General features: G+C 43.4%; 1 protein-coding gene across 2 annotated transcripts in view; it reads left to right on the top strand.

The window, feature by feature from the left end:
* LOC129854560 (E3 SUMO-protein ligase PIAS1-like) overlaps positions 1-14,267 on the top strand; it is a 37,251-nt gene that overhangs the window by 20,276 nt on the left and 2,708 nt on the right. Inside the window, exons 3-12 of one of the 2 annotated variants that reach the window (XM_055921772.1) lie at positions 110-157; positions 5,693-5,783; positions 7,056-7,190; positions 7,924-8,029; positions 8,307-8,380; positions 8,574-8,734; positions 11,886-12,022; positions 12,329-12,518; positions 12,942-13,081; positions 13,666-13,706. In XM_055921772.1, the coding sequence (XP_055777747.1) occupies positions 110-157; positions 5,693-5,783; positions 7,056-7,190; positions 7,924-8,029; positions 8,307-8,380; positions 8,574-8,734; positions 11,886-12,022; positions 12,329-12,518; positions 12,942-13,081; positions 13,666-13,706 (1,123 nt within the window). Of the gene's footprint in view, positions 1-109; positions 158-5,692; positions 5,784-7,055; positions 7,191-7,905; positions 8,030-8,306; positions 8,381-8,573; positions 8,735-11,885; positions 12,023-12,328; positions 12,519-12,941; positions 13,082-13,665; positions 13,707-14,267 lie in introns of both variants that reach the window. The other variant, XM_055921770.1, reaches the window with a different exon arrangement.

The following is a 14,267-nucleotide window of genomic DNA, read 5'->3' as shown; positions in this document are numbered from 1 at the left end:
TACTACCATGTACCCTACCAACGTACCCTACCTACCCTCTACCCTACCAACGTACCCTGTACTACCAATGTACCCCACCCACCCTTTAATGTCCGTCTGTGTTTTTCAGGGACATCTCGGGGACCAAATGTGACTTCACAGTACAAGTTCAGTTACGGTAAGTTGATAGAACTCATTGTTCTACTTCTAGTAGGTTTCTATCAGCCACTATGTAGGTCCTGATCAATATATATCCTGATCAATATATCCTCCCACTATACTACAACCACTATGTAGGTCCTGATCAATATATATCCTGATCAATATATATCCTGATCAATATATCCTCCCACTATACTACAACCACTATGTAGGTCCTGATCAATATATATCCTGATCAATATATCCTCCCACTATACTACAACCACTATGTAGGTCCTGATCAATATATATCCTGATCAATATATATCCTGATCAATATATATCCTGATCAATATATATCCTGATCAATATATCCTCCCACTATACTACAACCACTATGTAGGTCCTGATCAATATATATCCTGATCAATATATCCTCCCACTATACTACAGCCACTATGTAGATGTTACCATATCAAGCCAGCTAGATATTAAACAGAGGATATGGCTGTTACCATGCTTTATACTAGACACAGGAAATGGCTGTTACCATGCTTTATACTAGACAGAGGAAATGGCTGTTACCATGCTTTATACTAGACAGAGGAAATGGCTGTTACCGTGCTTTATACTAGACAGAGGAAATGGCTGTTACCATGCTTTATACTAGACAGAGGAAATGGCTGTTACCATGCTTTATACTAGACAGAGGAAATGACTGTTACCATGCTTTATACTAGACAGAGGAAATGGCTGTTACCATGCTTTATACTAGACAGAGGAAATGGCTGTTACCATGCTTTATACTAGACAGAGGAAATGACTGTTACCATACTTTATACTAGACAGAGGAAATGGCTGTTACCATGCTTTATACTAGACAGAGGAAATGACTGTTACCATACTTTATACTAGACAGAGGAAATGGCTGTTACCGTGATTTATACTAGACAGAGGAAATGACTGTTACCATACTTTATACTAGACAGAGGAAATGGCTGTTACCGTGATTTATACTAGACAGAGGAAATGACTGTTACCATGCTTTATACTAGACAGAGGAAATGGCTGTTACCATACTTTATACTAGACAGAGGAAATGACTGTTACCATGCTTTATACTAGACAGAGGAAATGGCTGTTACCATGCTTTATACTAGACAGAGGAAATGGCTGTTACCATGCTTTATACTAGACAGGGGAAATGGCTGTTACCATGCTTTATACTAGACAGAGGAAATGACTGTTACCATGCTTTATACTAGACAGAGGAAATGGCTGTTACCATGCTTTATACTAGACAGAGGAAATGACATGGGAAATCATCATTGTTTGTTCACTACTCCCACCCAAATGACATAACATCCTATCAGGAACCACAAAATAGAAAAACATAAATGAAAGAATATGACACAGCCTACAACTGAAATATAATGATTAGACTGTAAATGTAGCCTATGTCAAATACAATGATTTAGTTAACACGTTTAATTACAGGCAATTACTAAGCCAGATTATTTATGTATCTTCTGTGAAAATAAAGTTAGGCCATTGAAGACTAAGTGTTAATGAATTACCACGGTGTAAATGAAAGGGGTATGGATTACAGCAACTGTGTGAAGCACAATTTAAATATCATTTATAAAACAAAGCACTTTATCTGTTTCTATGGTTAAGATAACGACTTCCAAATAATACCAAATGACTCTCCATAACACTTTTCTTTCCAATGGAGACATAGTTTTTCAGTACAACAGGCCTTGTAGTCCTGTCAGAACATATAACGTTAAGCTATTGAGGTTTTTCACGCTGTTCCACAAATTAAATTAATGATCTCTGTTATAACCTCACAACATAGAACATGTTACTATTAACTACCAGCCCAACCACCAACACAACACCATCATGTCTATAACCTCACAACATAGAGCATGTTACTATTAACTACCAGCCCAACCACCAACACCATCATGTCTATAACCTCACAACATAGAACATGTTACTATTAACTACCAGCCCAACCACCAACACCATCATGTCTATAACCTCACAACATAGAACATGTTACTATTAACTACCAGCCCAACCACCAACACAACACCATCATGTCTATAACCTCACAACATAGAACATGTTACTATTAACTACCAGCCCAACCACCAACACCATCATGTCTATAACATCACAACATAGAACATGTTACTATTAACTACCAGCCCAACACCATCATGTCTATAACCTCACAACATAGAACATGTTACTATTAACTACCAGCCCAACCACCAACACCATCATGTCTATAACCTCACAACATAGAACATGTTACTATTAACTACCAGCCCAACCACCAACACCATCATGTCTATAACATCACAACATAGAACATGTTACTATTAACTACCAGACCAACACCATCATGTCTATAACCTCACAACATAGAACATGTTACTATTAACTACCAGCCCAACCACCAACACAACACCATCATGTCTATAACCTCACAACATAGAACATGTTACTATTAACTACCAGCCCAACACCATCATGTCTATAACCTCACAACATAGAACATGTTACTATTAACTACCAGACCAACACCATCATGTCTATAACCTCACAACATAGAACATGTTACTATTAACTACCAGCCCAACCACCAACACCATCATGTCTATAACCTCACAACATAGAACATGTTACTATTAATTACCAGCCCAACCACCATCATGTCTATAACCTCACAACATAGAACATGTTACTATTAACTACCAGCCCAGCCACCAACACCATCATGTCTATAACCTCACAACATAGAACATGTTACTATTAACTACCAGCCCAACCACCAACACCATCATGTCTATAACCTCACAACATAGAACATGTTACTATTAACTACCAGCCCAACACCATCATGTCTATAACATCACAACATAGAACATGTTACTATTAACTACCAGCCCAACCACCAACACAACACCATCATGTCTATAACCTCACAACATAGAACATGTTACTATTAACTACCAGCCCAACCACCAACACCATCATGTCTATAACATCACAACATAGAACATGTTACTATTAACTACCAGCCCAACCACCAACACCATCATGTCTATAACATCACAACATGTTACTATTAACTACCAGCCCAACACCATCATGTCTATAACATCACAACATAGAACATGTTACTATTAACTACCAGCCCAACCACCAACACCATCATGTCTATAACATCACAACATAGAACATGTTACTATTAACTACCAGCCCAACCACCAACACCATCATGTCTATAACCTCACAACATAGAACATGTTACTATTAACTACCAGCCCAACACCATCATGTCTATAACCTCACAACATAGAACATGTTACTATTAACTACCAGCCCAACCACCAACACCATCATGTCTATAACATCACAACATAGAACATGTTACTATTAACTACCAGCCCAACCACCAACACCATCATGTCTATAACCTCACAACATAGAACATGTTACTATTAACTACCAGCCCAGCCACCAACACCATCATGTCTATAACCTCACAACATAGAACATGTTACTATTAACTACCAGCCCAGCCACCAACACCATCATGTCTATAACCTCACAACATAGAACATGTTACTATTAACTACCAGCCCAACCACCAACACCATCATGTCTATAACATCACAACATAGAACATGTTACTATTAACTACCAGCCCAACACCATCATGTCTATAACCTCACAACATAGAACATGTTACTATTAACTACCAGCCCAACCACCAACACCATCATGTCTATAACCTCACAACATAGAACATGTTACTATTAACTACCAGCCCAACCACCATCATGTCTATAACCTCACAACATAGAACATGTTACTATTAACTACCAGCCCAACCAGCAGCATACCACCCTGCATACCACTGCTGGCTTGCTTCTGAAGCTAAGCAGGGTTGGTCCTGGTCAGTCCCTGGATGGGAGACCAGATGCTGCTGGAAGTGGTGTTGGAGAGCCAGTAGGAGGCACTCTTCCTCTGGTCTAAAAAAATAAAAAAAATAACCCAATGCCCCAGGGCAGTGATTGGGGACACTGCCCTGTGTAGGGTGCCGTCTTTCGGATGGGACGTTAAACGGGTGTCCTGACTCTCTGAGGTCGTTAAAGATCCCATGGCACTTATCGTAAGAGTAGGGTGTTAACCCCGGTGTCCTGGCTAAATTCCCAATCTGGCCCTCAAACCATCATGGTCACCTAATAATCCCCAGTTTACAATTGGCTCATTCATCCCCCTCCTCTCCCCTGTAACTATTCCCCAGGTCGTTGCTGCAAATGAGAACGTGTCCTCAGTCAACTTACCTGGTAAAATAACGGTAAAATAAAAATAAAATAATAAAAATAAAAAAACACAACACCATCATGTCTATAACCTAATTTTGTTTAACTTTTAAATAACTTTATTAGAATAGGATAGAATTTGATTCAAAATACAATACAATCGCAATTTACTTTCAAATGTTATGTAGCCTACAGTTCAATAATTTTTCCCTCGAACCTCTTGATAAGAAATTACATTTTTTTTATTAGGACAAATAAAATAATTAATGAATTTCCATGAATTGGAAACTAAAAATGTATCCTACACCAGGATGTTTCCATTCAAACAACGTAGGGTAGGCTACATTGCCATAGTAGATTTTCCGTGGTAAACAAGGAGATGAAATACCTTATTTCAGTTGTAGATAAATTGCCCGGCCTCCTGAGTGGCGCTGTGGTCTAAGGCTCTGCATCACAAAGCTGTTAGCTGTTACCACCAGAGATTCTGGGTTAGAGTCCAGGCTCTGTCGCAGCCGGCCGCGACCGGGAGGCCCATGGGGCGGCGCACAATTGGCCCAGCGTCATCCGGGTTAGGGGAGGGTTTGGCCGGCAGGGATGTCCTTGTCCCATCGTGCACTAGCGACTCCTGTGGCGGGCCGGGCGCATTGCACGCTGACACGGTCACCAGGTGTACGGTGTTTCCTCCGACACATTGGTGTGGCTGTCTACCGGGTTAAGTGGGCATTGTGTCAAGAAGCAGTGTGGCTTGGTTGGGTTGTGTTTCGGAGGACGCACTGCTCTGGACTTACGCCTCTCCCAAGTCCGTACGGGAGTTGCCGCGATGAGACAAGACTAACTACCAATTGGATACCACGAAAGTGGAGAGAAAAAGAGGGAAAACATTATTTTAAATAAATTGCCCATTGTCAGGTAAAATTGCCGTACTAATATGTTCCGAAGATAATTCCCACCAGAAGGCGAAATAATTGTAAAAAATGTTGGTTGCAATGAGGATGGAAACATAACCCTGACATCTGTCTTAGTGAGTGGTTCGGGGGTGGCCAATGCTGGTTGCAATTGAGGCAACCAGCATTGCCTCAATTGACCTCAGGTGAATTTAGCATCATAGTATTGATGGTTTACCGAGAGATCAGCTGGCCATAATATAGTGGCCAGTCTTCATTGCAATATTGCTCATTATGGTTGTGTGTGTGTGTCTGTTTGTCTGTGTGTGTGTGTGTGCGCAGGTTTTGTCTCTCTGAGACGAGTTGTCCTCAGGAAGACCACTTTCCGCCCAATCTGTGTGTGAAGGTGAACGGGAAGCCATGCAACCTCCCGGTAAGAAACACAACTCCACACACTGTACAGTACTGCTGGTTACACACTGTACAGTACTGCTGGTTACACACTGTACAGTACTGCTGGTTACACACTGTACAGTACTGCTAGTTACACACTGTACAGTACTGCTGGTTACACACTGTACAGTACTGCTAGTTACACACTGTACAGTACTGCTAGTTACACACTGTACAGTACTGCTAGTTACACACTGTACAGTACTGCTAGTTACACACTGTACAGTACTGCTAGTTACACACTGTACAGTACTGCTAGTTACACACTGTACAGTACTGCTAGTTACACACTGTACAGTACTGCTGGTTACACACTGTACAGTACTGCTAGTTACACACTGTACAGTACTGCTAGTTACACACTGTACAGTACTGCCAGTTACACACTGTACAGTACTGATAGTCACACACTGTACAGTACTGCCAGTCACACACTGTACAGTACTGCCAGTTACACACTGTACAGTACTGCCGGTTACACACTGTACAGTACTGCCAGTTACACACTGTACAGTACTGCCAGTTACACACTGTACAGTACTGCCAGTCACACACTGTACAGTACTGATAGTCACACACTGTACAGTACTGCCGGTTACACACTGTACAGTACTGCCGGTTACACACTGTACAGTACTGCTGGTTACACACTGTACAGTACTGCTAGTTACACACTGTACAGTACTGCTAGTTACACACTGTACAGTACTGCTAGTTACACACTGTACAGTACTGCTGGTTACATACTGTACAGTACTGCTGGTTACACACTGTACAGTACTGCTGGTTAAACACAAACCATACCTTCAATTACAATAAACAGTTGATTGAGATGTGGAGTGTGACCTTTCCCCCCTCTCTCTCTCTCCCCTCCTTACCTCTCTCTTTCTCTCTCTCTCTCCCCTCCTTACCTCTCTCTCATCCTCCCTTTCTCCCTCCCCTCCTTACCTCTCTCTCTCTCCCTCCTCCCTCTCTCCCTCTCTCCCTCCCTTTCTCCCTCCCCTCCTTACCTCTCTCTCCATCTTTCTCCCTCCATCTGTCTCTCTCCCTCTCTCTCTCTCCCTCCTCCCTCTCTCCCTCCCTTTCTCCCTCCCTCCTCTCTCCCTCCCTTTCTCCCTCCCCTCCTTGCCTCTCTCTCCATCTTTCTCCCTCCCCTCCTTGCCTCTCTCTCCATCTTTCTCCCTCCATCTGTCTCTCTCCCTTCTCCTCTCTCCCTCCCTCTCTCTTCTTCTATCCCTCTCTCCCCTCTCAGGGTTATCTTCCTCCAACGAAAAACGGTGTGGAGCCGAAGCGCCCTAGCCGGCCCATCAACATTACCTCAGTGGTCAGACTATCCACCACAGTCCCCAACACCATCGTGGTGTCTTGGACCTCAGAGGTTGGAAGGGTAAGATATAAGATTGAAGAGATGATACATTTAAAAAATCTCTTAATTTTAATTTGATTATTGTCTATTTTAATTGTAAAAAAATATATATATATATGTATTTTTATATTTTTTCTTTAAAAAAAATAGTATTTAAAAATATATATATATATTTTTGATTATTATTGCCCCTTTTTCTACCCAAATTCTTGGTATCCAATTGGTAGTTACAGTCTTGTCCCATCGTTGCAACTCCCGTACGGACTCGGGAGAGGCAAAAGGTCGAGAGCCATGCGTCCTCCGAAACATGACCCCACCTAGCCGCACTGCTTCTTAACACATTGCCCACTTGACCCGGAAGCAGGCCGCACCAATGTGTCAGAGGAAACACCGTACACCTGGCGACCGTGTCAGCGTGCACTGCACCCGGCCCGCCACAGGGGCTGCTAGAGTGCGATGGAATAAGGACATCCCGGCCAGACAAACCCTCCCCTAACCTGGAGGATGCTGGGCCAATTGAGGCGGTGCATAATTGCGGATCTGTAGACGTCTGCTCCACTCGGGAGGCCAATTTATTTTATGTTTTAAGCACTTAGAATTTACTCCTGTAAGAAACGTGCTGTATAAATAATGTTTGGTTTGATAACAACAATGGGGCAAAAAGACATGAATAAAAGTGTTGTAGAAAAGTGCAGTGATCTGGATGAAAAAGAGAGTGATTTTAACAACCCTACAGCACCTTCTGTGTTTTCAGAGCTACTCTATGGCGGTGTACCTGGTCAAGCAGCAGTCGTCCACAGTACTGTTGCAGAGACTACGGTCCAAAGGCATCAGGAACCCAGACCATTCCAGAGCACTCAGTAAGGGTTGCCAGGACGACACACTATTTACACTGTTAGCACTGTTAGCAGTGTTAGCACTGTTAGCATGCTGGCTGAACGGGTCCATGACACAAATGTATCTAGCTACATATTTAGTTCTGGCCTGTTTAAACCACGTGTCTTGTTCTGTATTGTCATGGAGCTCTGTACTATATTCCATGTGAAGGGTTCATCTACTGTAGATGGTTGTGCAGGTCTTGTATAGGTTGGTCATGATCCCTGCTTCTTCTTCATGCTGTTCTCTGTCCCTCTGCAGTCAAAGAGAAGCTAACGGCAGATCCAGACAGTGAAATCGCCACCACCAGCCTGCGTGTGTCGCTGCTCTGTCCGGTAAACACACACACTGTCTTAACACCCCTATTACTGTGCTTTACTGTGTGTGTCCCGGCTTGTCTCAATACCCCTATCACCGCTTAACTACTATGTCTGTGGCGTGTGTGTGTGTGTGTGTGTCCCGACTTGTCTCAATACCCCTATCACCGCTTAACTACTATGTCTGTGGCGTGTGTGTGTGTGTTTGCAGCTGGGGAAGATGCGTCTGATGATTCCGTGCCGGGCGCTGACGTGTTCCCACCTGCAGTGTTTTGACGCTACGCTGTACATCCAGATGAATGAGAAGAAACCCACCTGGGTTTGTCCCGTCTGTGATCAGAAAGCCCCCTACCAACATCTCATCATTGACGGGTGAGACCCACAACCCTGAACCGGCTCTTAGTGTCTCTCTTTAATACAGAACATAGTGGTCCTACAGGCCTTTCAGAAAGGATTCATGCCCCTTCACTTATTCCACATGTTGTTGTGTTACAGCCTGAATTTAAAATGGATTACATTTAGATTTTAAACACATAATATCCCATAATGTCTAATTGGAAGTATGTTTTTTGAATTTTTTTTGTAATTAATATAACATGAAAAGCTGAAATTTCTTGAGTCAGTAAATATTCAAACCCCTTTGTCATGGCAACCCTAAATAAGTTCAGGAGTAAAAATGTGCTTAACAAGTCACATAATAAGTTGCATGGACTCACTCTGTGTACAATAGTAGTGTTTAACATGAATGTCTACCTCATCTCTGTACACCACACAATCAATCATCTGTAAGGTCCCTCAGTTGAGCAGTGAATTTCAAACACAGATTCAACCACAAAGACTAGAGAAGTTTTCCCATGCCTGGCAAAGAACGACACCTATAGGTAGATTGGTAAAAATTAAAAAAGCAGACATTGAATATCCCTTTGAACATGGTAAAGTTAGTAATTACACTTTGGATGGTGTATCAATACACCCAGTCACTACAGAGATACAGGTGTCCTTTCTAACTCAGTTGTCGGAGAGGAAGGAAACCGCTCAGAGCTTTCACCATGAGGCCAATGGTGACTTTAAAACAGTTACAGAGTTTAATGGCTGTGATAGAAGACTGAGGATGGATCAACAACATTGTAGTTACTCCACAATGCTAACCTAAATGACAGAGTGAAATGAAAGAAGATATAAAAATATTCCAAAACATGCATCATGTTTGCAACACGGCACTCGAGTAATAATACAATCAATGTTGCAAAGCAATTATATTTTTGTCCTCAATACAAAGTGTTATGTTTGAGGTAAATTCAATACAAAACATTACTGAGTTACCACTCACCATTTAATCAGTCATTAAGGACTGGGAGAGTATTTCAGGATAAAAAATAAACCAAATGGAGCTAAACACAGGAACAATCCTAGAGGAAAACCAGGTTGTCTGCTTTCCACCAGAGATGAATTCACATTTCAGTAGGACAAAAACAAGGACAAATCTACACTGGAGTTGCTTAACAAGAAGACAGTGAATGTTCCTGAGTGGCCTAGTTACAGTTTTGACTTAAATCTTCTTGAAAATCTTTGGCAAGACCTGAAAATGGTTGTCAATGATCAAAAACCAAATGACAGAGCTTGAAGAATTTTGAAAATAATAATGGAAAAATGTTGCACAATCCAGGTGTGGAAATCTCTTAGAGACTTACCCAGAAAGACTCTACTGTAATCACTGCCAAAGGAGCTCCTGCAAAGTATTGACTCAGAGGTGTGAATACTTATGTACGTGAGATATTTCTGTATTTCATTTTCAATAAATGTGCAAAAATGTCTAAGAACATGTTTTCACTTTGTCATTCTGGGGTATTGTGATGTCATTCTGGGGTATTGTGATGTCATTCTGGGGTATTGTGATGTCATTATGGGGTATTGTGATGTCATTATGGGGTATTGTGAGTGTGTATATGGGCGAGGGGGGGAAATCTATTTTGAATTCAGGCTGTAACACAACAAAATGTGGAATAAGTCAAGGGGTATGAATACTTTCTGAAGGCACTGTGTATACTGTATACATCTATGTTATTATACCGTATCACAGGAACTTGCGGCGGGGTCTGCCCCTACAATTTTGTGCAGATTTTCTTAATTTTAGGCTGGAAAGAAGCACATCATCCGGGAACATGCCACTGGCCACTTTATATTCCTCTGGGCTTAGTTTGTTTATTTTCTGTGCCCAGTTTCAGACTTTAATGGTCACATCAGATGGTGACCTGTGGGTTTAAAATGTGTAGCCCAACAATTCTTTACATGGCTCCAGTTGCAACCAACTTATTTTTCTAAACAAATTCAATATTCACCCATAGGGTGACATTTTGGGTGAGCAGCGATCAAAATACAGGAAGTTGAGAATAGTTGATTAGCAGCATGAATTTGTGCTTAGCTGGGGGGTTGTTGAGTTGAACGGTCTGTGGTTGTGTTCTTCAAACATGAAATGGTATTGAATAGTCACATCCAACCATAGGGCGGGATTCCGCTAGTTGACCTACAGTATGTACATAAACAACCTTCTCAGTTATACTGTATACAGGTCCACTCTATTCAGTTATACTGTATACAGGGCCACTCTATTCCGTTATACTGTATACAGGTCCACTCTATTCAGTTATACTGTATACAGGTCCACTCTATTCAGTTATACTGTATACAGGGCCACTCTATTCAGTTATACTGTATACAGGGCCACTCTATTCAGTTATACCGTATACAGGTCTACTCTATTCAGTTATACTGTATACAGGGCCACTCTATTCAGTTATACTGTATACAGGTCTACTCTATTCAGTTATACCGTATACAGGTCCGCTCTATTCAGTTATACCGTATACAGGGCCACTCGATTCAGTCACTCTATTCAGTTATACCGTATACAGGGCCGCCCTATTCAGTTATACCGTATACAGGTCCACTCTATTCAGTTATACTGTATACAGGGCCACTCTATTCAGTTATACCATATATAGGGCCGCTCTATTCAGTTATACCGTATACAGGTCCGCTCTATTCAGTTATACTGTATACAGGTCCACTCTATTCAGTTATACTGTGTACAGGTCCACTCTATTCAGTTATACTGTGTACAGGTCCACTCTATTCGGTTATACTGTATACAGGTCCACTCTATTCAGTTATACCGTATACAGGTCCGCTCTATTCAGTTATACCGTATACAGGGCCACTCTATTCAGTTATACCATATACAGGGCCGCTCTATTCAGTTATACCGTATACAGGTCCGCTCTATTCAGTTATACCGTATACAGGGCCACCCTATTCAGTTATACCGTATATAGGGCCGCTCTATTCAGTTATACCGTATACAGGGCCGCCCTATTCATTCAATCTGTAGTGTATAGATGTATTTACACACACCAAGTAAACAACATGAATCACACTGTACACACAATGACTGTACCACAACATGAATACATTGCATGTACAGTATACCTTCACACTGTTGTTTCTGTGTCTCTGTCTTGTCCAGGTTGTTCATGGAGATCCTGAACAGTTGTGTAGACTGTGATGAGATCCAGTTTAAGGAGGATGGCTACTGGGCCCCCATGAGGACAAAGAAGGAAGTACAGGAGGTCTCGTCAGCCTCCTACTGCAACGGACTGGAAGGTGAGCGAGGCGGTGTGTAAGGGCAGGCTTTTGGTCCAGCCCTGCAGCTTGTAGCGTACCTGATTCCACTACTCTGTTCATTGGACCTTGATTTGTATAAGAATGTGTGTTAGAACAGTGCTGGAACAACAGGCTGCAAACCCAGTGTCTCTCGTTGTGTTAGATGATTTTCTTCTGGCTTATCTTTACACTATATGTCTCATGACTGTTCCACTGTGTTGCCACTTGCTCTAGGCTGGGGTGTGTAATAGGCTATATAAATACATTTGATTGATGTGATTGTTTGCCGTGTCTCTCTCCCCCCAGGCTTGCATCGGTCGGCGGTAGGGGAGCAGAGGAGCTCGTCGTCCCACAACGGGGGCAGCAGTAGGATGAAGGTGGAGGTGATCGACCTAACCCTGGACAGCTCCTCAGAGGACGACGATGATGACCAACCGCCCATCAAGAGGCCCTGCCCCTCCCTGTCCCCCACCTCGCCTCCCATCGTCAACAAGGGGTGAGACCCACCTCCACCAATACACCTCGCACCAATCTCGCCTACCTCGCCTCCCTCGCCTCCCTCACCCCTTTCACCTCTCCTTCCCCTCCCGCCCCTCCCTTCCCTCTCGCCCCTCCCTCCCCCCTCTCGCCCCTCCCTTCCCTCTCGCCCCTCCCTTCCGTCTCGCCCCTCCCTCCCCTCTCACCCCTCATACCCCTTTCTCACCCCTCTCTCTCACCTCCCTCACCCCTTTCACCTCTCCTTCCCCTCCCGCCCCTCCCTTCCCTCTCGCCCCTCCCTCACCTCTCACCCCTCATACCCCTTTCACATATCTCACCTCTCACCCCTCTCTCTCGCACCTCTCTCGCACCTCTCACACACCTCTCACACCTCTGTGTGTTAATATTCTCTCTCTCTCTCTGTGTGTCTGTTTGGTTGCAGAGTGTTGAACCTGCACCACCAGGTGTCCCCAGTGAGCCGGACCCCCAGCATGCCGTCTGTGGACACCAGCTACATCCCCCCTGTACCTCCCCTCATCCAGGACTACCATCCATACTACCACGCCCCAAACCAGCTCACAGGTAACACACACATTACCACAATCACACAACCACAACCACACAAATACGCAACCACACACACACACACACAACCACACATACACTTACACAACCACACACACACAACCACACATACACTTACACAACCACACATACACAACCACACAACCACACACACACTTGCACAACCGCACAGACACTTACACAATCACACACATACACATCCACACACACACATACTTACACAACCACATACGCATGCATACACAACCACTCACACACACACACACACTTGCACTACCGCTCAAACACTTACACAATCATACACATCCACACACACACACTTACACAACCACATACACATGCATACACAACCACTCACACACACACTTACACAACCACATACGCATGCATACACAACCACTCACACACACACACCAACCTACTACTCCAACACACTGCCTCGACACATTTCTTCAGGAGTGTCTTGAGGGTCTGTGGAGCCCAGAATGTCCCAGTATACAGTAAACACTAACTTGTCTGACTGAGTCAGTTGAACCTGATCACGGTGAATAAAATGACTGAACGTTGTGTTTTATTCACAGATCTGAATTTCTTCTCCTTTCTACAAGGGGACAATCATCAGGTATGTTTTATGTGGAACACCCCTGTAGGCCTCCTAAAGGCAACACTATAGCCTCTAAAGACGTCCTGTGGGCCTCCTAAAGTCAACACTATAGCCTCTAAAGACGTCCTGTAGGCCTCCTAAAGGCAACACTATAGCCTCTAAAGACGTCCTGTAGGCCTCCTAAAGGCAACACTATAGCCTCTAAAGACGTCCTGTGGGCCTCCTAAAGGCAACACTATAGCCTCTAAAGACGTCCTGTAGGCCTCCTAAAGGCAACACTATAGCCTCTAAAGACGTCCTGTGGGCCTCCTAAAGGCAACACTATAGCCTCTAAAGACGTCCTGTAGGCTTCCTAAAGGCAACACTATAGCCTCTACAGACGTCCTGTAGGCCTCCTGAAGGCAACACTATAGCCTCTAAAGACGTCCTGTGGGCCTCCTAAAGGCAACACTATAGCCTCTAAAGACGTCCTGTAGGCCTCCTAAAGGCAACACTATAGCCTCTAAAGACGTCCTGTAGGCCTCCTAAAGTCAACACTATAGCCTCTAAAGACGTCCTGTAGGCCTCCTAAAGGCAACA

The sequence above is a fragment of the Salvelinus fontinalis genome, chromosome 4 (genome assembly GCF_029448725.1).
Source record: "Salvelinus fontinalis isolate EN_2023a chromosome 4, ASM2944872v1, whole genome shotgun sequence".
Taxonomy (NCBI): domain Eukaryota; kingdom Metazoa; phylum Chordata; class Actinopteri; order Salmoniformes; family Salmonidae; genus Salvelinus; species Salvelinus fontinalis.
The sequence above is the reverse complement of the archived record's forward strand: the minus strand, read 5'-3'. Positions and strand labels throughout refer to the sequence as shown.